The sequence below is a fragment of the Emys orbicularis genome, chromosome 4 (assembly GCF_028017835.1).
Source record: "Emys orbicularis isolate rEmyOrb1 chromosome 4, rEmyOrb1.hap1, whole genome shotgun sequence".
Classification (NCBI taxonomy): domain Eukaryota; kingdom Metazoa; phylum Chordata; order Testudines; family Emydidae; genus Emys; species Emys orbicularis.
The window spans coordinates 51,325,127-51,352,535 of NC_088686.1; the positions used below are offsets into that span (position 1 = coordinate 51,325,127).

The following is a 27,409-nucleotide window of genomic DNA, read 5'->3' on the forward strand; positions in this document are numbered from 1 at the left end:
ACTCATGTGACCAAGAACCAGATTGTTCATAGGGAGCAAAACATGGCGAATGGGAAGTCTTAATTATCCCTAATTTTGTCTGACCCTTAGGAGCTGCACAGGCCTGCATAGGGTGTAAATGTTTCAAATGTGCTCATGAGAATTAGGCACTTAGCTGATTTAGAACATTCTACTAGTGCCTAAATACCTTTAAAAAACTGGCCTTAAATGCCTGTCACTTTAGGATACAGGGCTTAGACTCCTAAGTCACTTTGATGCCTTTAAAATTTGTACCATGTGTGCCAAATGTTTAGAGCCCTGGTCAGCACAGGCTATTGCATTGTCTGCAGCTCCTGGGATATGTTGTCTACCTTCTGCCCTAAGACAGGTAGATATTGAAGCACCTGATCTTGAAAAACTGCTATCTGGGCATAGTCTCCACTGGGAAAACAGTTTGTATGCCCTATGACCAGTAGTGGCATAGGAATAGATCCAACAATAGTTACATGCACATGTACTATGACAGAGGCTTTTAGAGCAGAAGACAACCCAAAAACTGTGTGAGCAACTTACTCAGCTCATTCACTATACAGTAACTCCTCACAGGAGGAGAACGGGGGGACTAATATCAGGGTGTCCCCCTGCTCCTGCACCCCACTTACCCCTTCTCCATATAGAGCAGGGAGGGGATACAAACGGAGAGAGACAGAGAGATTCTGGGGCAGCAGCTGCTGTCTCAACTTCCTGATCCACTTAAAAAGACAATGCACTTAAGAGTGGGTCAGCTTACTTAAAGGGGCAGTGTGCATCTCTCTCTCTCTCCCACACACAAGGTGTGTGTCTGTCTCTGTCTACCATGCTGTCTCCCCTCCCTCCTGTTCATGCTGCCTTGATGAGAGACTACATTAGCAACATGTTAACCCTTGAGGGCTCAGCCAAGTGCTAGTTCATCATTTAGCAGCAAGGCATTCCCTGGGAAATATCCCTCTCTCTTCCACCCTCTTACTCCGCCACCTCAACCAAGCTTCACAATCATCATTGCTGTGAACAGTATTAAATTGTTTGTTTAAAATGTATACTGTGTGTATATCTATATAATATATAGTTTTTTGTCTGGTGAAAAAAATTCCCCTGGAACCTAACACCCCCCTCCCCCCCATGTACATTATTTCTTATGGGGAAATTGGATTCGCTTAACATCGTTTCGCTTAAAGTTGCATTTTTCAGGAACATATAACTACAGCATTAAGCGAGGAGTTACTGTACTATTCTGCCTCCCCAGTGTCCACAGTTAAAGTACTGTGCCTTCTCTGTGTGTCTGCTATTGCTGCAACATGCTCTTCTTATGACAGCATTTTGTACACAGAAAGAGCACCCTTTCTCCCTAACATCTCCCTTTTGACCTCACACCTGGTCAAGCAGTAATTCTGCCCACATTTTGCGCCTACAGCATATAGTAGTTGTGCTCACAACTTTTCCCCTACATGTAAATTTTAGTGGGGTGGGGTTAAGAATTTTTGTGCATACTAGTTCCTGAGTTTACAGTGATTGGGTTGTACTAAGAGTGCAATCTGTCCTCATTGGCTGCATCAACACTTAAACGTTTAGCAATTCTCCCACTGCTGGCTAGCACCAGTGCAATTCCGCTGGTGCCAAGAGCACCAGTGTAGAAAGACTACAAGCATTTCTTGTTTTGACTTGTTCAGTGCAAGTGTAGACAACAGCGATAAACACACTCCCAGTAGGAGCACTAGTTTAGACAATTGCTAGTATTTGTGGAATTGCACAAGCATTAGAACAATGGTGAGATAACAGCTAAGTTTTTTCTAGGGTGGAGAAGGTCATATGCACGACTGGCCACATTTTGTACCTTTTTAGACATTAACAATGAAATATTTCATTGTTTTAAAGGGTACGTCTTCACTTACATCCGGGTCCGGATGTAAGCAATCGGTTTTCTGAGTTCGATTTATCGCGTCTGGTTAAGACGCGATAAATCGATCCCGGATCGATCCCGGAAGTGCCCCAAATCGATCCCGGAAGTGCTCGCCTTCGACGCTGGTACTCCAGCTCGGCGAGCGGAGTACGCAGCATCGACGGGGGAGCCTTCCTGCCGCGTCTGGACCGCGGTAACTTCGGACTAAGGTACTTCGAATTCAGCTACGTTATTAACGTAGCTGAATTTGCGTACCTTAGTCCGAAGTGGGGGGATTAGTGTAGACCTGGCCAAAGATCCAAACTTGACCTGTTTGTGTTCAAAGGCTGTATCTGTGAAAAGCTCTGTGGTTGTCCCTTCAACAACAATAAACAGAAAAAAATTGTGCGCCACAGAACTTGTGAATTCACTAACTGGTGAGTGTGTTTGTATTCAGTTGTTTACATTTACCATCATATTTAGCATGGAACATTGTTATTTTGGTATTAGTAGACTCAGCAATCATGGACAGATGTATAACTAGTATCCTTTCATTTTGGTTTTTTTTTAATGCAATTCCATAATTAAAATCAATACTGATACTTGCATTCTTTATTATGTTTGCTTTATTGATGTATTCAGAATGTATTATGGGGGTTCAACATAGAATGGTTTTTGCATTACTGAATATTAAAATAGCTAGCTGCAATCTCAGTCTAAAAGTTTACTTGCAATAGGTGTATTTTCATATCAAAAGAGAAAGCTAAAATGTTTATAGTCTGCACAATGCTGATATTTTACTTTGAATACCTGGACGATTCATACAGGAATACCTGAATACTGTATATCTATAAACATATACAAAATTAAGAATAACAATTAATAGAAAAATACAAGGCATCTTTGCCATTCATGTTTACTGTAATATATAGCCAGTCATAAGTTATTAAAAATATACACTACAAAAAGCCTGATAAATATGACCCTTTCTGTACCATTCGTAACTGCTTAGCATTTTACAACCAACAGCACAAAATGAGAAAAATGAAAGAAACCCCAGATTGATAGTTGAACAGGAAAGTGCTGTGGTTGGTAACAAAAGCTTACTACCTATAAAACAGGTTATAAAAAAAATATTTGGGTCAGAATGTATTGTCCACTTCAGATGCTTGATATATAATAATTCATTGTAAGGTATTTAATTTTAACCACATGCATATATGGGTACAAATATGGACAAAATCAAATGGAAGAGAGATTTTTCAAAAGCTGTTTTTCATATTTTAAAAACAATATGAGGGTTTAAATCTGTTTTAAGTGGCTTCATAAAGAATTGTTCCAAAAGTAATCACCTGCTGGCTATGGTATACTCTATCTTTCTTTCTTCCTACTTACGTCCCCTCCACCTGGTTGAGTAACTCACTATAGACAAGTTAAGGTTGGTGATCTGAGCTCATTTTGGATGTCAGTCTGTATGCCCTCAATTCCAACTGAAGGCTCTAATCTAGTCTCTATGGCCCTGCCTGGAACTTTGACTTTTTACAAGTGTAAATGACTAGACAATGTAAAACACTACTAAATAAGCATGGCAGCATTTTACTCCCACATGTAAATGACTACCCTATGTGCAAGGCAGTGGAGAAAATCAGACCCATTGAATTTACTGGGAATTTTGCCATTGACTTTAATAGGAATAGGAAGACAGTTTAGCCCAAGGCCCAGATGGTCAAAGCTATTTAGGCATCTATCACCCATTGAAATTGATGGGAATTAGGTGTCTAAATATCTTTTGAGGATCTAGGCCTAAACACTTGATAGGATTGCTCCTTGGGAGCTGGCGAAAGTGACCAGGTATTCTTTTGAAACCAGATCTACTAGCCAAATTAGAGTGTCATTTGCTGTAGAAGGCTCTCATCCAATAGAACAAGACTCTTTTGCTTTATTCTGACACACATCCTCTTACAAACCACCCATTGTAATAATAGCTGAAGTAGCTGTTGCACAAATGGAACACTGAAAACATTTCTGTGAAAACTACGTGTTCCCAATCTTGTCTTTTCATCACAATAGTGAGAGCGCCTTCTGGAATAAATCAAGAAACTTCAACTGTATATTTTGAATACAAGGTGTTAGATAGCTAAAAGTATATTAATTTTCATGTGTAAGGAGACATTCAGCAAATGACAGCCCACAAATGTAGGAGCTAAGTTACCTTGTATTTTTTGTATATACATACAGCTGATATCTGGTACCTTAAGTGTAATGTATGCTTAACTTTAAATATGAATTGAGGGCTGTTAATAAACATTTAAAATAGCTTTTGGCAAAATCCTGCAGTCCCTAATCAAGCAAAACTTGCAATGTCGTCACTGGACTCTTTTATTTGAGTTTAGAAAGCAGAGTGCGATTCTTTGTATCTTATCCCAAGACTTTGACTGTGTATTAAAAGAATGGGATATCTGCACTGTAGAGAGACCTTCCCAGCTTTCTTGATTTAGTTTCAACAAAGTGACCAACAGCCTTTCCTTTACTGTTTAGAGTTCAAGAAATCTCTACAAATGCCTCTAACAACATCAGGAACAATCTGCTCCAATCCTGTGAACTCTCTTGTGAAGAAATTGTGCGACTCTCTTGGTTGGGAGGCCATGTCTTTCAGATCATCCAGTGGTGCCCAGGCAACACCAATAGAGAAGACTGTAATACCTATAGTATTTAAAAAAAAAAAAAAAAAAAAAAAAAAACACATGTAAGCCCAAGAAGTTTGTAGATAGAAGGAAAATAGCTCTCCAAATTTACATTTACTGGATTAATTTGGACCAAAAAAAAAGCAAAATATGCAGCTGGCCAAAGACAATGGGACTCTTACCACTAGACTTCAGCAGGAACAACATTGGGTCCTAAATATTTGGAACCAGAGGAGGTTTTCTGCTTTCACTTAAACAAGTTTACAGTAAGAAGCATGGAGCAACTTATAAGGCTAGCATTTTAGATATTTTATAATACTGCCTATGAAAGAAGTAGTGATGTCATTAAACTTTGATAAGACACACGGAATGGAAGTCTGATCTATTGTGTACTAGATACCAATTTAATAGCTGAAAGATTTTCTGAACAATAGGACTGAATCATTGTGCTCAGTCAGTTCTCTCAAGTGACAGTAGTTCAGAGAGGCTTTTTAGCCAAACCACCTTCCCCCCCAGTTGATGATGATGGTAGAAGTCAAGTTTAATACCATACTGGCTATGCCTCAAGCTTGAGCTGATAGGATTTTTTTCTTTCAGATTTTCAATCTGTAATAACCTGCTTTTACTTACATATGTAAATTTACAACATTTATACTGCACATAATGAGACAGGAAAATAGCTAAAGAGCAATGACTAGAAAAAGACCAAGACATTGCGTCTGTAGTTTTGGTGAGTAGAGTGCAAGAAATTTTCAAGTCTGAAAACAGGATAGTTGGTTCATAAACTGTAATGTCAACTGATTCAGATAATTTTCTTTAAAAGTGTCATACAATTATTTAAAATAAATGGGGTTGTTTGGTGTTTAGAGCAGAGGACAGGGAATGGGGAAATCTAGTTTCTATTTCTAGCTCTGTGACCTGTAGGAAACCATTTAACTCCGTTTTACAAAGATGCTAGCTGAGGTTAATATGTTATGCTGAAAAGTGCTAGTAATTGCTAGTAAAAGACAGCCAGTGGGTGTGCCATGCATTCTTTCAGGTTCTACAGAAGGAGCAATCAATCTCCTTCATGTATTGAAAACAGCTGCAGACAGTGGAGGTGATGGCCCAAGGCAATAGGTTGTGTGGCCGGCCAGAGCTAATGCAGATAGCTTAACAGGAGTTTATCTGGTTACAAGCACAGTGGTAGGATATTGTTTGTAGACTGTGGGTGCTGGAAGCAGAAAGCCCGGAAAGGAGGTGAGTGTATGACCCGGAGAGGAAGCAGAGGGACAGAGCTTCTTGGGCACAGAACTTGCTGGAGTGGCAGAGTTGCGGATTTCTGAGTAAGGAAGTTGCCTGCTGCTGTTTGTCGCTACTATGATCAGGGAAACAAGCCTTTGTGTGCCTATTTTATAAATAAACACGATGGCACAAGAAAGCACCCAACTCATGTCACTGATTTCTCACCCTAGCAACCAACCTTGCAAGGTCCTGAATTGTGGCTAACTGTTTGGGCCAAAGGGGCAACAACACTTTACTAGCTCACCGGGGTAAAATGAGATTTAATTAATGTCTACAAAGTTCTTTGAGTCCTTCTCCCCCCACCCCCCACCGTGAAAGACACTACAGGAGTGTGAAATATTGACCTCCAGTTTCTTTTGTTGTGTCTCAATCATTTTACCTGCTTTGTGTGCCGCAGCAGCAGGACCTCTAACATCATCGTAAGACTGACCATCAGTCAAAACAACAAGGAAATTTTTGTTGGGTCCATCTCTCACAGGTCCAAACACGTTTCTGGTTGTGAAAGAAATGGCATCACCAGTAGCGGTACCACCGCTCATGTAACGAATGCCCCGCACAGCAGAGAGAACCTTCTCCTTTGTGGTATAGTCAGTGAAGCTGAACTCCATACGCTGATCATAGGTGAACTGCACGGCTGCAATTTTGGAACCAATATCAGAGATCTCAAAGGCTTTGGCAACATTACTGATGAATTCAAGCACGAGGCGGAAGTTGCTGTCTCCAACACTGCTAGAGCCATCTATCAGAAAAGCTATATTGACAGAGTTGTAGCAAGTTTTGCTACACAGCATCTGCTCATGAGAACACAATTTTTGGACAAGAGGTTTTACGTATTTGGTAGTACCAAACCAGGTGGGTATATGGTAAGAGAAGAAGCCATTGTTTCGACAGACAGCCTGTTAAAAAAACAAAACATGCATACAAAGATTTCTGTTGAATGTACTATTAAAGATGTATATAAATCATTTTAATTTAATAGTTTGATAGGAATCTAGGGTCTTATTTCCCCCAACCCCCTCCTTCCCCGAAATGCTGACCACCTGGAACTCCAGTTGAAGTTAATGTTTACAAGGAGTAATGGTCTCAAGTTGCATAGGGGAAGTTTAGGTTTGATATTAGGAAAAAAAATTTCACTAGGAGGGTGGTGAAGCACTGGAATGGGTTACCTAGGGAGGTGGTGGAATCTCCTTCCTTAGAGGTTTTTAAGGTCAGGCTTGACAAAGCCCTGGCTGGGATGATTTTTAGTTGGGAATTGGTCCTGCTTTGAGCAGGGGGTTGGACTAGATGACCTCCTGAGGTCCCTTCCAACCCTGATATTCTATGATTCTAATGGGAGCTGTAGATGCTGATCCTCTCTAAGAATTAGCAGTACTCCTAAAAAGATGAAGGATAAAAGCTGGAAGTTCTAATTATACATTTTAAATCTTGAACCAAAGAGACAAAGGGCATACAAGTATATAAAGAATGGAGGGTTTTAGATTTTGCTTCAAAGTATAATTACCTAATTTTCTGTGATGGCTTCTAATTTTGCAAATACAATTTTGTATATACGGTTAATTGTAGATACAAACATGTAGTCAGATGTCTGCATGAAATCACAAATCAGGTAAGTATCTAGTTACTATTATTTATGCTAGCGAGCAAGGATGGGCATAAAATTGTGGGAGGCAAAACCGTGCCCACTAAAATGAGTAGAAAACCTGGCTCTAAATAACTTCATTTTTAAATGGCCTTTTCAACATTTATGGAGGAGTCTCATATAATTTAATGGTTTAAAACCAAGAAGGCTATACAAAAATCACAGCAAAAACCTTTAGAATATAATAGTGATATTATTCCTACAGAGTGCTTAAACCATCCTTTAGAATTTTATATCTGGGATATAATTCACTTATTGTACAAGATGGTTGACAAACTCTTTTAAAAACTCTATTACATATGTATGACTTTTTCATTTGGAGTTTAGGCTGGAGGAAACTTAGTCATTTGAAATGTGTAATACCCATGAGTGAAGAGTAAATTACATTGAGGATATTCTCTCATACCTTGTCAACAAAACCAACATCTTGAACCATTCCCTGTTCCTCAGTTGTGGGTCTTGCTACAGACACAATGAATACATTAATGCCAAATTCTCTGGCTACTATTCCAGCTTCTTCTATATCATCTGAGGGCCAGCCATCTATGAAAACTACGACGATCTTAGGAATCCCTCTGCGTACTCCATTTTCCAGAGAGAAGAATCTCTGAGCTGTGTGTTTCAAGGCTTTTCCTAGTTTTGAACAGGAAAAGGAGAATCTGAAGAAGCTATTTCACAACTGGGAAATTGGGTTTCTGTACCAGTCGAGTAGTACTGGATGTAACCCTTTCTAAAGCAGGTAAAGACTGTTCATACTGAGGAGAAGACCAGATACTGGGAATGCCACCTCTCTTCAGAGAATTTTAAAAACATCTGGTGGAAAGATTTAATAGATCTGTAGGATACGTAATTTTAGTTAATCAGACAGAACTTTCCTGGCTGTACTGCCAGGATTATAAATTAAAGGATTTTTAAACATTTTGAATTGTTTCTTTCACACTAACTTGATAGGGAGAGTAACACACAAACATGAGTACCATGACCTTCAAAACAATAAACCAACCTAGAAACATCCCTATTCTAGCTCCAGGCTAATTTCCATTACACTGGTTGGAGGTAGGGTTGCCAACTTTGTAATATTTAAAAAACGGACACTCCAGCGGAAGTGCTGGAACCTCCCCTTCCCCCTGAGGACCTGTCCCTGCCTTTCCCCCCTAGTCCTCACTGCTGCCCCAAACTCTTCCCCCACTGCCCCTCTCCTGCCCTGTCCCTTTCCCCTGAAGCCCTTCCCCCCGTTAGTTCCTCTTTTCCCCCCTCTGTCTGTCACTCACTGCTTTTCTCCTTTCCCCCGCTCCCTGTGTGGGCCGGGAGGGACTCGCCTGCAGAACTAGGGCTGGGAGCTGCAGCTGCCTGATGCCGGTAGGAGGTGGCCCTGGTTGAGTAGGGGCTGACATGGGTGATGACTTGGTGCCTCTCCCACCTGCAATAACCGGACTTTGGGTGTCCAGTCAGTAGATCTGACTGGACACCATCAGGTCCCCTTTTTTACTGGACTTCCTGGTCGTAAACTGGAGACCTGGCCACCCTAGTTGGAGGACTTAGATCTTCCTAAAATGTAGAATTTTCAAAAGGACCTTGGAAGACTGAGACACAAATTCCTCTCAGTTGGAGTGTAAATCTGGAGTTAGTCCACTGACATATATGATGTTACTGTGGCTTTATCCCGGTGTAATAGCAAAATTTTCTCCTGGGAACTCCAGATAACACAGAAGTTTGAGTGGCCTGTAAGTCACAAATCAATAGAAAGTACAGTAATTTCCAACTGAACAAAAGTAAGTGGAACTTTATGCGTAGGTCTAGTCAGCCCTATGGAAATAAATACTCCAAGGAAGCTCACTTGAAGTGGAAGGGTGAAACTGAGGCAGTGGTGGAAGTAGAGTTTAACTCTTACTGGAACGGTTCCGACCCCGCATCCCCCCCCTCACAAAAAATGTTCCGTGACTAGAGCCCTGCGCGGATATAAATTTATACCCACGGATGCAGATATCCGTGGATAGAAATCGGTATCTGCTGAACCGCAGGGCTCTCCCAGGAACTAAAGTGGTGAAAGGAGCAGAACGTGTGGCCGCCACTCCCGAGAGCCCACACCGGCAGCTCCTCCGGCATGGCTGTACCGCCCTCAGCCCTGTACTCTGGCAGGTCTGTACAGACCCCAGACAGGAGAAGCAGTTGCGTAGAAGGGCTGGGGGCAGTACAGCCATTCCAGAGGAGCTGCCGGTGAGGGGCAGTGGCTCCTGGGAGCAGTGGCCCCATGTTCTGCTCCTTTCACCGCTGCGGTTCCCAGGAGAGCCCTGTGGTTCAGCAGATACCAATTTCTTTCTGCAGATATCTGCATCTGCGAGTATAAATTTGTATCCACGCAAGGCTCTACAATTCATTCTTGAAAATGTCTTTCTTGTATGGAGTACTGGCAATAAATATCTTAACAGTATGGCTTACCTGACTGTACTGGCTTACTAGCACCACTGAACTGAGGGCACTGTTCCACTTTGCTTCATGACTTAATGTGTATATATTTGAGATATTCTACTTCTTCCTCTCATATTCCATTTCCCTTCAGAAACATTTACTTTTTTTTTTAATATGCTCTGATTACCCCAGACAGTCTGCAAGTCGTTCTACTATAAATGATGCATATTTGTTTCAGGAAACAAAGCTGTTCCCTGTAAACAAATCCGTGACTCTTTAAACAGTGGAAATTACTATCACATTTGTATTGTGGTGCAATGTTATGTGGAACTTCATCTTCTAAAAACTGAATTTAGGACAGGCCAACATTTTAATACAAAACAAAGTGACAACAATAACATTCTTTGGTACAATTAGTTCTTATCCTGTCTCTGATCAGATTTGTACTCACCTGTATTGGAGTTGCCTCCTCTGAAGCCAATTTCCTTTATGGCAAACAAAACATCTTTTGCTGCAGTAAAGTTTTTCAGATAAAATTCAGTTTTTGGATGCTCACTATGTGAAAAATAAAGCAACCAGTTAAAAAGCAGACATACATAACCAATCTTAAAATAGAAATGAAATGCCTTTTACCCTGCTTAAGGGCAGAATCCAGGATTCTGAGTTTTGTCAGCAATAGTTGATGATAATTCTTAAAACAGAGTAGGGACCCTTACTCTTTGCAGTGTCTGTGATTATCTCAAAGACAGCAGAAGGAATCAAATTCAGAACAGAGGTCTTGGCAGGTAAGGAGGGAATGATTTTTGTTAATTTTAAAATGTATTCATTTGCTGTTTTTTGTATACTGTTATAGGGACAAATTTTGCTCTCAGTTATACCTCTTGTAAATGGAACTACTTTTGAGTCACATTGGAGTAAGTCAGAAATGAATTTGGCCAATTTTTCTATTGTTGAATTTGGATCTTAAACATTTGCTAAATATATTTTATTTTTTTAAATTTCTTTTAAATGAAAATAGTTTGAGTAATGTAATTTGTATGGATTTTAGATGTGCTAGCTAATTACTCTTTATTTTTAAAAAAAGGAAAATTTTAGCTGCAATGAATTTCACCCTCTGACTCCTAATTTAGGGCAATCAAAACACTAAATTAAAAACTAGTTGTGTCGTGAACTGTAAGAAGTACATTTGGTCTCACTTGCAGTTGAAAAGGACAATTGTTATGAAGTCAAGGTCCTGATGCAGCATCAGATGGACCCCTCTGCCTATGCAGAGTCGGATCTGCACAAGTGGATCCCAGTGCATGATTTTTGTTTGTTTTTTTGTTTTAAGATATGAGGATCATTGGAGGGCAATTGCCATGATCCATTCCAATTAACGGCTTGATTCTTCAAGGTACTCAACTCCAGCTGACTAGCCCCCAAGACAGCCATATTTGCCCACTAGATAATTACTCCACTTTTTGGGACTGATTCTCCTCTCATCCTATCTTCAGTATTCCGTCCACTCATCACATAAGACTTTCTCCAAGCCTTTTGGTTCAAACAGTTGTTTTGGCTATTTATAAATTTCCTGACAAATCCCATGGTTTGGAAAGAAAATTATTACAAATAAATGAAGCCAAACAATAATAATTCTCCAGGAAGCAAAGTCTTCTTTGCTAATGTGGTCAGCAAGTAATGTTGCAACAATTTTCTTTTCAACTGAACTGGAAAAGCTGACATGGTAGTTGATGATCATCTTGATAAAATTAAATTCAATTTTTCCCCCCAGAAATTTTTGGATCCTTTTGTTCAGTATCTATTTTAATAATGTTTAGTATCTTTTTTTGCACAACATTCACACAATATCTGTGATTGTTTCTTGTTACCTATAATTTAATACAGGCTTCTTGATGAGAGATGTGGGAGAGACCTCACTTTTTAATCCACCAGATATTTCCATTTTTAGAAGAAACTTCCTTTACACCAGAAGCAATTGCCAAAGTGGCTGGGCTCTGGAAAATAGTCACGTCACAAAACCAGCTGCCCAGGACTTAAATCAAGCTAATCCGCAAACAAAATTGTGGGGGGTGTTTTTAAAGAAAGAAGAAAAAAAAAAGCATTAGGCTATTGGGCTGGCCGTTCTAGTACCTGACAGTTTTATGCTATAAGCCATAATACAACCCAATGTTGTCTTTTTTTTTTTCTTTTTTCAATTTTCATTAACATGTTTGGAAGTATCTGTTGCGATAAGCTGATCAAGGATACTCCATTTTTGTGTGGTATTAAAAATTACTGACCATAATATCAAAAATAGGCAAATTTTAGAACCCCCACTCTGCTGAGCTCTTCCTCATCTTTTTTTTTATTTTTTATTTATTTTTATTTTTTTATTAAGATGAGATACATGACTGTGAAGGGTGCTGGCAGCCCTGGAGGCCCAAGTCCTCTCTCCACAGATCAAGGACAGGGCAGGCAGCAAGACAACTTTCTCTCATCCTTCCACATCAACTCACCTCAAAACTAACATAAAGGAACGCTTGCTGGAGATGAGAGGATAGTTTGTTTTCTATGCCCAGGCACTCATTGTGGTTGTCAATTAGTCCCAGTTGTGTTTTTGTGTACTGGACACCAGTCCAATCAGAACTGGACTGAAACCACAAACACACTTCACATAGATGAAACAACTACCATGAAGTGGTTCAAACTGGCATTCACTATGTACCATTATTGGGGTTGGGTATGAACTAGGGACTTGGAAAAGAAAGGCTCTGTGTCCCACTATCATTGTCCCAGCCCAAGTAGTACCCTACCTGAGGTCTGTGGAACTTGCTGATAGAATGCATAGACCTGCCTGGTAGCATGGTGCTGGCTCTACTCCTTGTTTTCCGCTGCTAACTCATATAAAAAAAAGCGTAATACTGTCTTAATATTGCTCCTGTTGTCATGGGGATACTACTGGATCATCAGTAGAAAGGGAGGTGTCTGTAAGACTTGCTGTCTCTTAACAATGTAGTTCACACTAGGAAAATCTTTAGAAACCCCTGTCCTAAACAATCCAGTCCCCTGTAATACATTGATTTTAGTTGGATGTCTCAACTACAACCGTTCCTAAGCAGAATGTTATAACTTATACTAAAGTAGTGGTCTGTTGAATAGGATATTTTTATATGCTTCAGCTTTCTCATTTTAATAACTCAGTTTCTAGAGTTTTCTTATAATGGTGTAGATACCTGGCTTGCACAACTCCCACATGTGGTCCTTCAGTTCCAATTCTCAGCATCACAGCTACTTTCCCAACAAAGTTCTTCTGCAAATTAAATCTACGCTGGCCAATATTGTAGCTTCCATCAATCAGAAAAGCAATATCCGCTTTACAGTCTGTGAACACCCAAGATAATTAGATTAATTGAAAGTCAAATAAACAGGAATTTGCTTTGCATGAGTTAGCTATGTGAATTCCTACCTTTGTTCCCAACTGTTTTCTCAAGAAGTTTCTTAAGTCGTTTACCTAAAATGTAGGAAACAGCAGGATTATGTAGGGAACAACAGGCTCAATAGCATAAACTGAAGCTAGAAGAGGCAAGACCTGAAAGGCGCTAGGTTCTAACCTTGCCATCTGTCCTGTGTAAGAGGTGGCACATACGTTTGCCTTCCTAGGGGCATTCAGGAAATTGTGATTCCAGCCCTGCTTTCCCCCTCATCCTTTTTTCATGGTGTGTCTCAACTCCCCTTTATGCACCTGGCCAGCTACTTGGCTAGGGGTTGAGGTGGACAGGGGGAAGAAGAGTCAGGGCTACTCCCAGTGGAGAGTAGCAAGTGAATAACCCGCTCTCCTCCCCACAACCAGACTCATAGTCTCTCTTGCACAACTAAATACTGTGACACTCTAGCTCTGAAGGAGTTTAGGAGAAAGGTCTTAACATAGAGTAATATGTAGGACAGATTCTGCCAGAGGCAACAACTGCAACTGTGAAGATATTTTAAAAAAGAATGCTAAGCTCTCAGAAGAAACTTTGCATGGCATGAATGTTGGACAGGTTGGTAGTTCAGTGGCATTCCATCCACCAAATGTTAATATGGGGCCAATTGTAGCTTTGCAATTGCCCCATATATGGGACAGTACGTACCTGTACTGCCCCAGGAGCAAAACAGGACTCAAATTCAGTTATGTGCTTCCTAGTTTTCCCTGCCTTCAGGAAAGATATACCTTGCATAGGATCTATACCAGGTGCAGCACGCTTTCCCCAGCATGCTGGTGCAATTACACTAGTTAGTATGTCTGGGGGGCGGGGAAGAGGAGCCAAGACTCTGTCCATTCCCTCATCCCTTCTTGCCAACTGATGCAGGAGGGCAGTAGTGCCCCTGCAGCGGCTGCTTCTCCTTTTGTGCTTCCACCCACAGCACAGGTAGCTGGAGCATTGGAGTAAGGTGTACCTTATACTGTCTTACCCTCCTGTATGGTCCTGAAGGACCAGCTACAATCTGGCCCTCTGTTATTAACATGTCACTCACCATGACAGAGAAAAATATTGTTACTGCTTTGTTATATTGTTACTGTTGTAAAACAATTTAAAGCAAGGTCCTTTGTCTTTGCCACTCTGTGAATATAAGACTCAAGTTATGATAACATGAAGTAACAATATTTAGTTGCAGCACAACAGAAAATTGATACTGCTGCTTCCATGACCCGGAGAGGAAGAAGTGAAGAGAGGGAGTTGCTGTAGGAGCCAAGAGGGATTCATGGTTGCTAGAAACTCAGCTTGGTAAAGAGTTTACTTTGTTTTGATCTGAGATTGATTTTCATCAAACCCTTTATGTATGTGTGCTTCTAACAATTATCATGAGGGACATGATGGACTGGGGATTAGATGTCTTCAAAGCAAGGATTGATTCTTTGACCAGTGAAAATCCTGACAAGGAATTACACCCTTTAGCTACACCCAAGAGCGCATTCACACAAGACTGCCCATCTTTTTTCTGGCTCTGTCCATTACCAATGTATCAACTCCAACTCCAATATTGTGCCAGATTTTTTCCTTACTTTCCTGACTTTGACCAAAATCATGGCTGCTGCTGTTAGTTCTTTAAAGTGCAGTAGCTGAACTACAAACACATGTCTGAGTGTAAAATTTGGTGGGGAAATGCAGGCACTTAATTTTTGTTATTCATCTTTGTTTTTCAGAAATACACAGGCTCAAATACTGGTAAAGTTATGGCAGCCTTAAACCTGTGGTAGTGAGCATCAGTGGCTCCCCGACAGGCAAACCTGGGAGAATGAAAACTATTTCTATAGCTTTGTCAACTGTCATCTGAGCAGTTATGGGATCATATTGACTTTGAATACAATGTATAATAAGAATGACTTGGTATTGACTTATTTCCTTTTCAATGTTTCTACATCTGAGCTGATCAAGACTGACTACAACTGCATGAATGACAAGAATTCTCCAGTCTATCCTTGACAGTGCACCCATCACCATGGTCTGAGGATCTAAACTTCACCAATACACTGAGTCAGACAGACAACTCTCTCTCAAATTCCCTCTCTAAAAAGGAATGCATTCGCCTTATTTTCATCTCCACCACTTGATGGAAATGAAAAAGCCCCTGAGCACACAACAGGTTTCCTTCTTGAGTTATCTTTGTGACTCCACTGTGTTCACTCAAGTTTCTGCCAGTTTACATCAGCATAACTGAGATTGCAATCAGCCCCATAGATTACAAATGCTACCTGATATTGCCTGTTAAGTATATTGGGTAAAAAGTCTAACTTTATTCAAAAGATGAGTTGATCCTATGAGTCTTGCCCTATCAGGCAGCCATTCACACATGAGGGTACATTTCACTTATAGTGTGGAAGGCTTCCCTTGGGAAGATCATCTATTAGAAATGTTTCAAACCTGTGGAGGGGCGTGCTGTTGATAGTGGTCGTCCAGCTGCTTCAAGTGCTCCACTCTTGGTCCCTGTATAATATTGAAAAGATGAATTCATTGCATCTCACTGCAGTCAAATTATATTGCAGGTGTTTAAAAAGTAATCAAATTTGAAAAATGTACAGTTGATAAATAATTAGAGCACATCTAGTTTATAATGGGCTTGTGAGCTAAGGCTGACCGCTATGGCTCCCACTGAAGCCATCTGGATTTGATGTCACTCAGCACCACTCAGAATCAAGGCCTTAATTTGTAGTGGCCACCTTATGGGAATTACTAGTGTCTCATAGACTTGGCAGGTAGAATTTATGTAAACAGTTTAGAAGCACTACAGAAATTTTTAATTCTCCTGTAAAATAATAATCCAGAAACTACAGAAGCTTTCTTCTGTCGACGTATACTTCTGAAACCAAAGCCGCAATGGACGGCCACAGTTTTGCTAAGGGGCACCCTCAGATATATTCCATCTGATCCAGTGGTACCTCTGACCCTGCTTGCCAAAAATCCCTTTTATAAATTCCTTGTCCCAATGCTCTTTAGAGAATGAAAGCCCTAACCAGGCATGATACAGATAGACACATAGCGGAGTCTCTCCTTACAGGTAGTTTTACTGTATATACTGAAATCCTCACAAGAAACAAGTTTCACAGAAGACCAGGTTTTATCTGTCTGCATGATGGGAGGTAAAGGAGGAAAAAACTTGACTGGCCATTCTTTAAGATTAAGGTAGATCAACAAATGCCAGTTAACTGATAGTACAGACAAAATTCTCTTTAAGGATATGTGAACCTACAGTGTAGAGGTTCAAAGGAGACACTTAAGCACATTATACCTAACTAAGGTCCTGATCCTGTGAGGTACTGAACTCCTATGAGAGTTGAACACTGGACAAGACAGGGCCCTAAATGAAAAAACATACAATGTGGTGTTACTGACCTATATGATCCCCTATCTTTATTCAGTTTCTCACAAAATGAGGACAGGAATTTTCCTGGAGGCCTTTGGCAAGGTTGCTTTTTGTGCCATTTCCCTAGGATGAAGGCTATAGCATTCGGTATCCTAAGAACAGTAACAGACTGGTCAATGGGTACTGGTGCCCAGATCCTCAATGGGAGTTGAATTCAGTGGGAGTTAGGTGCCTACATACCTTTGAGGATCTGGGTCTGAGTAACTCAAGTCCACTTTATGTATCAGAGTCAGCAGCAATCATTGACTGAATAGTCCAAATTGGAATAGTATGGTAAGGGGATTATAAGAAAATGGAGGATAAAACAATGAGAAAAGAAGAAAGTCGGTCATTGTTTCTACAGCATGCTGTATAGCCACAGGCCACTGAAAGGCCTGGACAAATTTGTTAACGTTGCAAATATGTTACTAAATAATAAATACTTGATCCACCTACCAGCCACCGAGAAAGATGAAGCCCATCTAGTGAGCACCTGAGACTGAATCCCATTGGCATATACGGCAGAGTAGTTCTCTTGTCCTGGCAGGGTTTGTACCCTCACAGTTCCTCCCGCATTGGTGATCACCCCTCTGGGATAAAAGAGGACGGTCTTACCACAATGCCAGCTAAATACTTTACAAGTATACAGTAACATTTTTAAAGAGGCATTAAAAAAACCATGGAAAGGACAAGGTCCTTAATTTTTAAAATTATTTTACTATTACCAACTGCCACTATTATAACCAACTAAGCTAAGTAAAAGTATGAAAAAAACCGACAGCTGAGGTAAGCAAGGTTGGACACTGCTGAGACTCCATCTCAGGCAGAGGTGTTTGAGAAGGAACCGAGGATGGTTCACCCACGCAGCTCTATATAGCCATGGTGCAAAGCACAAGGCAGAGTAGAGCACGTGCAGGCTGACTGGACACTGCTACCTAAAAATCTCAGATCGAAGGTGCCTGGGGCACATGCACACCTGAAATGGAGCACCCATAGGGACACGACTCGAAGAAGAACCAAAGGCTCTGATCAAAAGAGGTAAATTAGAAAACTATAAGGGGATGGGGTGAAGGTGAGCTCCCAGAATTTCTACTGAACCTGTTCCAGCACAGTGCTGTATGCTTAAATTGGGAACCGTGGAACGGTTTAAGAGATTTCTGGTTAGGAATCCTGAGGTGTTCTCCCGGGCCAACAAAGGTATTGGTTATACTGCACTGCTCTAGCTCTAGATTGATAGGAGCAGAAACCAACCAATTAAATAGCTACCTCACTGGTTGCCAGTAGAAAAAAGGAAAGAGGCACTACAGGACATTGAGGAAATATACCAGGAAGACATTATTGAGCCTGGGACTATGGGTTCACCCATAGTTCTGGTTAAGAAAAAGGAAGGCAGCACAAGACTCTGGATGGACTATAGAAAATTAAATGAAGTCACTTTAAAGGTTTCTTATCCATTACCACGAATAGATAGTACCATGCATGCTATAGCAGGTTCAGTCTGGTTTTCCACACTGGATCTTAAAAGTGAGTATGGTGAGTGGAAGTGGATCCAAAAGATGGAGAAAAAATTGCTTTCACAAGAGGACAAGGCTCGTGGCAATTTAAAGTAATGGCTTTTGGCTTGTGCAGTGCATCAGCCATATTTGAAATGCTAATGGAGAGGGTAGTACACGGCATGTCCCTCACAGCCTATCTGTTATGCCTACATGATATCCTGTGCATGGTAAAACCTTTGAACAGGAACCAAACCATTTACAAAACGTCTGTGAGATGCTGAAGGCAGCCAGTTTGAAACTGAAGCCGAAGAAATGTGAGATGTTCCAAAAAAGAGAGAATCTACTTGGGCACACGATTAGTAGGGAGGGAATTTTCACTGACAAAAGAGAATTGAGGTGGTACAGAGCTGGCCAACTCCCAGACACTTATAGATGTACAGAGTTTTGCAGGGCTCTGCTATTACAGACGGTTAATTTGAGTATTGCAAAAATGATGGCATAAGTTGGGTGGGAAAGGGAAACAATTTCAGTGGTCAGCAGAGTGTGATATAAATGTTTGTTTTTAGAGTTGGAAAAGGCTCCACTGACTGGTCCTGTCTTGGCCTACTTACGTTTCAAACTCGTTGGACAGAAAGGCTGGTGCTTATGGTTTGGCAGAAGTATTGACACAAGAACTCCAGGGACTTGAGAGGGTGGTAGCTTATCATAGCAAAAGTCTACATTCTCCTGAGAGAAATCATTGCCCCACCTGAAAAGGAACTCCTAGCAGTGGTTAAATCTATAGAATGTTTTTATCACTATTTGTATGGGAGGAAGTTTATGGTCAGGACAGACCAAGCTTCTCTGCAATGTCTCTTTAGGTTCAGAAATCCTGAGGGACAGCTTGCCAGATGGTTGGAGAAACTGCAGTGCTATGATTTCACAATAGCACACAGCCCTGGTCATATGCATGTTAATGCTGATGCCTTGTCCAAGCAGCCTTGCTGCAAACCCTGTCCTAAGAAGGAGAGCAAGGAATTAGTTGCTCAAAGGAATGGGAGTGCTTCCCTTCCTCTAATTCGCAAAAGGGCCCATGTTTCTGATTCATCCACTTAACCATGGGGTGGGGTTGCAGGAATGAACCCAGAGCAACTCAAAACTTCCTAAAGACAGGATCCTGATAGTAGGGTAGTATGTGACTGGAGAATCACCTTGCAAACGCAGCCACCTTGGAATGCAGTAAACACCACAGTCAAAGCTTTCTAGTCACAGTGAGAGAGCTTGGAATTTAAGGATTAAATATTGTATAGGAGCAGGGTGAAACCAGTGGTTGATGGATCCAGATATCAGTTGGTTGTACCAGATACATTGGAAAAGGAGGTTCTGAGGTTATGTCATGATCTCAAAACTCCTGGACATTTTGGGATTACAAAATGCTAAGGGAGAATTTCTATTAGGTAACACGCAAGCAGGATGTAGAAAGCTGGTTCAGGAAATCTGATCCTTGTGTTACAAAGAAGGGTTCCTCTAAAACTGGGAGTACCCTCTTGCAGCAATATCTTGTGGGGGCAGCAATGTAATGCATTGCCACTGACATTATTGGGCCCTTGCCCTGTGACAGAGGCTGGCGATTGATATTTGCTGGTAGCTATGGGACTACTTTACAAAGTTGCCTGAGGTTTACCCAATAAGAAATCAAAAGGTTATGACAGTAGCAGAGATCCTTGTGAATGATTTCTTCACCAGATTTGGGATTCTGAGTGAGTTACACACAGATCGGGGTGAAACTTTAAAACCAGGGCTTTGGAGCTGTGCTCCGGTTCCGCTCCAGCTCCAGGCAAAAACCTGCAGCTCCACTGCTCCGGAGCTGCTCCGCGCTCCAGCTCCGGGCTCCGCTCCAAAGCCCTGTTTAAAACTAAAGAGTTTCAACAGGGTTGTGAGATTCTAGGGGTCCACAAAACTTGCACCACCCTGGCACATCCACAGTCTGATGATGGTCAAAAGGTTCAACAGGACTTTGGGGGTTCAGCTAGCTACCGTTGTAGAACAGCACCAAGAGGACTAGGACTAGCATATCCCATTCCTTTTGATGGCTTATAGAACAGCAGTCAATGAGAGTACAAAGTGTACTACAGCACGCCTCATGTTTGGGCATGTGCTAAGGCCCCCTCCCAGCAAACATTTTGTATGGAGTTTCTGAAGAGGAACAAAAGGGTTTCAACCATTTGGATGATGCAGGACCCCTATAATCCAAAACTGAAAAAGTTCACAGCTTTGCTAGGAAACATTTGAGAACAGCTGCTGATAAAATGAAAAGACTCTGTGACCTGAGGTCAGACGGGGAAACTTTTAAAAGAGGAGATGCTGGTCTGGTTCCACAATCCTAGGAGAAAAAAGGGTAGGCGCCCTCAACTGGATAAAACTTGGACAGAACCCTACACAGTAGTAACTCAAATAAACAAAGTGGTGTGTAGGATACAGTTTGGTCTCAGGACTAAACCCAAAGTTATCCATAAGGACCATATAAAGCAGTACCAAGGGGTGTAGCATTTCAAACAGAATGGGCAGGAATTGTCACAGCCAGCAAGTTCCACAGAAACAATAGACATGTCTCAAGAGCACACTGAAACGAAATCCAGGGAGAGAAAAGCCCCAAAGAGATTTGGGTGGGAATAAAATTATTTTATGTTGGGGATGTGAAACTGTCCTGACAGACACCATGCATATGTAAATAGTTAATTTGTAATTTGTTAAATTAGTTCTTTTCTTTTTGTTTGGGATGTGTTATTGGGTGTCACCATTTTGGGCCTCATTGAGACTATTGACAAAGCTGAGGTTGATGTTAGGTAGGCGGAATGCACACTTGATATTAGCTGAAATGAAATAACCGTATTTCTGGTATCTGTTTTTGTTCATTTGTTAATGAATTTGGAAAGTTCATTTTCATGATAGCTCAAGATTTCCTTTAAAGGTGAAATTCACCTTATACAGAAGGTCCATGTGGGAGCTAAGCAGAAGGGCTTGTGAATTTCCGCCTAAATGAAAAAAACAATTTTTGCTATCAAAACCTGATTTATATTTTTACAGAACCACTGTATTTTACTCTGGTGCCAATGCCTTGCGCGCCAAGGCTGTTTTAGTTATACTGGAACTTTATACATTTTCCAGGAACGCTTTTCATTCTATTTGTTAACTAATGATCACCACATTTTTTCCTGTTGTCCTATCAATGCCTGACAGTGACAATCCACAGAAGTGGGCAGCCCTTTCTCTTGACCAGCTGCACTGTTGGTAATAACCATGGTTTACATTTAGACAATTCTTTTCATTCCAAAACACGCATAAACAAAACAGAGTTACACGTAAACCATTGAAATGCAGACACACAGAGAGGGCCATCCAATATCTCACTGCACAATACTGCATGGGAGGGGGAATTTTGGCCCTGGACATCAAAACAAACGAAACAAACTTCACTATTATGAAAGGTATAACTTTAGTCCAAAGCCCCTTGAAGTCTCTCAACATGTTCATTTATCTTTAGATCAGACCCTGGGTAAGCAGACAGGACTCCAGTTTTTAAAGTCTCATCTTCCCCTTCAGAGGCATGGAACTCAATGTACCTATCGTATCTCAGAAGGTGATGAAGGGCCGGCTTAACCTTCTCACATTTTTGGCATGTCTCTTTCCAGAAGGTCTTGACGTATCAAGCCCAATTTTTAGACTATTAAGCTATTCCTCCAGATAGTAGAGGTGGCCTTTTTCTCAGATACATGTATAAATCAAATCAAACTATTAACAGCTGCTGGAGCAGTCAGTGGTAAGCAAAAACAGTTCTACAGTTCAAAGAAAAGGGAAATCACAGATTTTTGCCTCATAGAAATTGTTTTCCTCTGGATAAATGTTCAGTCACTTTGGAATTCATGATGGTCCTGCCAGGTTTTTCATGTGAAGAGGGGCCCAGCAGCTCCACACAGCTCTCCTCAGCAGCGCATAAGCTACTTACTTTAAAAAAAAAAATGTTATTTGAGATGATGCCAAGTGCCTGTTCTCTTGACTGGGCTCAGAGTAACCTAATGTTCAGATCGATGCAATTGTCTAGGGAAGGACAAGACAATGCCAAAACACAGTCCATGGAAGTGGATAGAGATGATGTTATCATGCAAGGACAGGAAAAAACACGTCAAAATGAAAGGAAATGGATGTTACCTTTAAACTGCGGAGTCAATGTTCCCGTGGAAAAACACAAACATCAAGGAGCCCAGAGCTGAGGCTGCGCCCTTAACAAAAGTGTGTACTCATTTGACTCAGTCCAGAAATCTAAAGGCAAACTTCTCCTAGCATATTTCGATGCTAATAGTTTTGCTCTCCAGTTGATGTTTATGGGAAATCTACATGTGCTATACAGGGACAGAGCAGAATACAGAAGTCAGGATCTGAGAGGGGATACAGAGATACATCTCTGAGAAGGGAATTTTGCCCTGGAAGTTTCCATGATAAGAAGCACTTTTTACCATGTTTCAGAGTAGCAGCCGTGTTAGTCTGTATCCGCAAAAAGAACAGGAGTACTTGTGGCACCTTAGAGACTAACAAATTTAAGGTGCCACAAGTACTCCTGTACTTTTTACCATGACTACACTGTAAAATGTGTTTGTAAATAGTTAATTACAGATGTCATTTCTGATGGAACTCAAGGATGAAAACAGAACCCCAAGTGATGACAGCTGAATTAACTTGGCTCCCATCTTTCTCTCCCTACTCCCTGACTTCTAGCTGCTAATGCAATTCCTTCCATCTCCTTCCTCCCCTGTGGCCACAAGAAGCGGCATCCTTCCCAACCGCAGCTTGCTGCTGCTGGCTTGCCTGTATTCTCCGTCTTTGACCCAGAGCTGTTCTGGGTTCAGTGCCAGCTTCTCCCTACAACACAGGTTCTGTTGTCTCTGCTTCCACTGCACTCCATGTTTCTGGCGTGACTTAGGAACAAGACCCAGCAGGAGCGGGCAGTGGCCCAAAGTTTCCCAACAGACCTAACTGCCCAGAAGTGCATTCCTCTGGCCAAACATACTCTCTGCCAATTTTCTCCTAGTGAACACCACAACTCAGGAAATTCTCATACCCCTTGGGATTAGCCTGTGTCCTAAAGACTAATATAGCTAACTTGGTAAAAGTGTGACATTTCTTGTGACACTGGCAGTATGGGAGTCCAGTGTCAGACTTGAGGCATGTCCCACCTCTGACTAGGCTTTAAAAGTTATCTAGTGTTTAGCATATACCATCTAAAAATTAACATATTGGGCCAGATCCTCAGCTGGTGTAATTTGGCATCTAGGCCACTATTACCCCAGCTGAGGATCTGATCCTCAATTTTGCCTTCTGATTATTAATCCAATTAATGTCTCAAGGGTAGCTTTAGCTCAGTTCCTCATGTCTAGGCATAATCATCAGTAGGTTCCCCTCCACTCCCCATGACAGAGATATACCTTTTATTGTCTAGTCAGGAAAAGGCTGGCGATGTTCCGTATCTTGACAGTAATTAGGCATATTAAAAAGAAAGGAAGGATTTAATACAATAACCAAAAATGGGCACAAAACCTCACATCAGTTACAGTATAGGGAATTATTTGGGGCCATATTCTACAGTCATTACACATGTCAAATAGTATTACTCTAGCAAGTAGTCCATTGAAGTAAAGGGGACTACTCGTGTGAGGAAGGATTGGAGAATCCAGCCCTGAATTAGTGATGGGTTAGTTCCAAATCCTGAATCCAGATTTGCATCTAAACTGTCACATGGGCCTATTTTTTATTCAAATACAGTTTTACTGTGAAGAATTCTTTCATTTTTGGTTGTGAAGTTAGTTCTTTAATAACTCGCATTAAAAGTTTTTACAGCACATTCTTGTGCTGTTAACTTTTTTAAATCTAAAGTACTGTACTGTATTGTATTTGTACTCACTAAAAAGCATACAAACTATTTGCGTAGCTTTCAAGAAACATACACAATACTATTGTACAGCAAGTAAATGACTCTACAAACTGCGCCTTCAAGAAGAGTTCAGTACATGTGTAGAGGGTAGTATATTGCCCATTACCTAACCCTGGTTGGGAGTGTGGTGGGAGTTTAAATTTCCCCAGCACAACCTCCTCATGCTCATACTTTACATAGGTGAAGTGGTTTTCACCCTAAACGAATAAGGAAAAATACCAGAGAAATAATAATTTCTTAAAGAATAATAATTATAGTTATTACTAGTGAAATAGTGTTTCCTAGTATCCAACCTAGACCTCCCCCACTGAAACTTGAGACCATTGCTTCTTGTTCTGTCATCTGCCACCATTGAGAACAGCCGAGCTCCATCCTCTTTGGAACCCCCCTTCAGGTAGTTGAAGGCTGCTTTCAAATCCCCCCTCACTCTTCTCTTCTGTAGACTAAATAACCCCAGTTCCCTCAGCCTCTTCTTGTAAGTCATGTGCCCCAGCCAATCACATGCAGTGGGACAAATCCTTCCTTAAAAGCTTTAGAACATAGATGATTCCCCAAGTTTTAACCCCAAGAGCTACATAGTGCACAAAAACTACACCATAATTTGAGTAATTTTGTTTTAAGGTCATAACATGCTACATTGCCTAACTTCCATAATTAATTACCCTTAAACGGAAACAAATTCTTTCTTTTAAAAATTATATTTAAAATACTTAAACATTTCTAACCCACACTAAATGCCTGATGGCCCATATATTTACAGTAATTAAAAATATATTCAAAATCCTTTTCTTGCTATCCAAATACCCAGATTCATGGGCAAAATTTTGCAGCGACATAAGTGGTGGTGTAAATTACACATTGTGTAAATTGTAGTCTTGAAAACAAATATAATTGGTAAATTAATGTAATATTGATTAATACTGAGCTTGTATGCTGCATGCAGTAAATTGATCCTGATCATTGTTGTCAGCTTACACTGGGGCTGAAATTGACTTGAGCAGTGTTGACTTATGGTGTGGCATAAGAAAGTAGGAGAGCGGAAGCCTGCTTTATCTTACACCTTCCAACTAGTAACTTTTCAGGCTATAGTTTCCCCACTTCCACCTCCCATATCTATAAATTATACTCATTGCGCACCGGTTGCCAGGCTAGTGCAAGTTATTCTACTTTGTCATTTACACCAGTTTTAAGAGCATCTTTCTATCATTATCGTCACTGTTGAATTTGTCCCAGAGACTTCATGAAAGTTACAGCCACTTACTCCAAGCTGTATTTGACTTGAAGTCTTTTAATGACACTTTGTTGGTGTGTTTTGAGAATTGTCAGGAATATCCATAATTTGGGTGGCAGCCAAAGGTTACAACTGAAAAATATAGTTAATTTCTAAAATGTGTTTCCTTGTCATCTTGATTAGTAGTCTTCTAGCTTACCTGTGAATGGCAGCTCCACAGATGCTGGAAAGAGAGGCATAAACTACATTCCCAAAGACATAGAACTGCCATAGCGGGCAGTCTGCTGGACAGAGGACATCTGCTCTCGCCTTTCTGAGATCAACTCCCCTTGTAAGGCATGTGATGGTAGTGGGGGCTAAAGAGGAAAAGAAAAATGTGAGCTCTGAGGCTTGAACAGCCTATTAAAATGAATCTGGAGGATCATTTTCAATCTACCCACCGTATCTCAGCTTAAAGCACACATTTTAATTTGAAATTAAGCTACAGCCTTGTCTTGTACTGCAGTCTGGCTTTAAGGATTTGGGCACAGCATATATCATGGGCAATGACAAGGAAGATTACACACTCTTGTTTCACAATCATGTTGGAAAAAGCAAGAACCAACAAGAAATGATTGAAAGCTGAACTACATTCAGCAGAGGACAACACAGATGATGGTGGCAAGCTGGAGGGCATTGGAGGAGAAAGGCACCAGCAGTTCAAAGCAGCAGCAGCAGCTTTCTCTATTACTAGGGCGTACGGGCATGAGGAAGGCTGCTCAGAGCCAGTGAACCCCCAAAAGTGGGCAACACTGTCCATGAAAGGAATGGGAGTCAGGGATGTGTTGATTCAGACCATCCCCTGGACAACCTCCACCAACAGAGCTCCTAAGAAGCTCTCAGCAGAAGCTAAAGCCACCATCGAAGATGGAATTCATAAGAGAAGGTGACAATGGTACCATCTTCACTTCACTTCAATCCCATTAAGACTATCAGAAAAATTGAGGCCAGTGCAGTGAGGTTAGATATTCATCTGTCTGCCCCAACAAGAGTGAATTAGGTCTATTATTGCAATGCTACCTATTTCTAGAACATGTAAACCACTGCCATGGAGAGTATAGGAGAGACAAGGTGGGTGAAGTAATATCTTTTAATGGACCAACTTCTGTTGGTGGAAGGTACAAGCTTTTGAGCTTCACAGAGCTTGTCTTCATGGACAGTATAGAAAGCTTAGTGCAACTAACTGAAGCTGCTTTTAGTCAGTTGCATAAAAAAAATATCATCTTTAAGTGACAAAGGACACAGTGAAAACAAGTCAACCACGTGGTCAATAGACATAGATAAAATGTAACTTGGCAAAGTGAAAACTTCATGTTTGTCCTTGGCTGGGATTTTGAAGAGCACCTCAGTGAGTCAGATGCCTTTGTCCCATGAAGTTGCTGTCTCTTACTTCCGTTTTTTCTATTGTTAGCTCAGGCATATTATTTTCTCTTTTTAGCAACAATAACTATTTAACATACAGTACATTACAATTAGTATAGTAGTTAAAATACACCATAAACATTCAATCATTAAGAGTAGCATTTACAAGACAATTTACTTAAATATTTAAATAATAAACTTGAAAAGAAATCACAATATCCAATATACTACTTCAGTTACTGTAGACAGTTCCCTGCATCAAATATATTCCCACTTTCTGAGATTCCCAAATACAGCTGTGCACATCACAAGTACCTAAAGCTATTTTCCAGAGAGGCTTTCCATTATGTAAGTATACAAAGGGAAAGCCAAGTTATTTTACAAGATATTTCTACGTAATGGAAATGGATGGTCAAATGACTTAACTGGATGTAGGGGTCTGGTTGAGGCAGTGTGCCATATTAGCACTTCTCTTTTATCTCCATCAATGTCTGCAAAATTTGTTTTTTATTAAAAACCAAAAATATTACTTGGTAAATTTTTGA

The 27,409-nt window shown here is 40.8% G+C and overlaps 1 protein-coding gene across 1 annotated transcript in view; it reads right to left on the reverse strand.

Annotated features, from left to right (window-relative positions):
• Positions 1-4,421: 4,421 nt before the first annotated feature.
• The window catches only part of COCH (cochlin), a 39,112-nt gene continuing 16,124 nt past the window's right edge, over positions 4,422-27,409 (reverse strand). Inside the window, exons 4-12 of the mRNA XM_065404037.1 lie at positions 25,663-25,819; positions 17,228-17,361; positions 15,793-15,855; positions 13,356-13,400; positions 13,123-13,270; positions 10,362-10,465; positions 7,908-8,134; positions 6,242-6,758; positions 4,422-4,597 (exon numbers count right to left, since the gene is read on the reverse strand). Of these exons, the coding sequence (XP_065260109.1) occupies positions 4,422-4,597; positions 6,242-6,758; positions 7,908-8,134; positions 10,362-10,465; positions 13,123-13,270; positions 13,356-13,400; positions 15,793-15,855; positions 17,228-17,361; positions 25,663-25,819 (1,571 nt within the window). The remainder of the gene's footprint in view (positions 4,598-6,241; positions 6,759-7,907; positions 8,135-10,361; positions 10,466-13,122; positions 13,271-13,355; positions 13,401-15,792; positions 15,856-17,227; positions 17,362-25,662; positions 25,820-27,409) is intronic.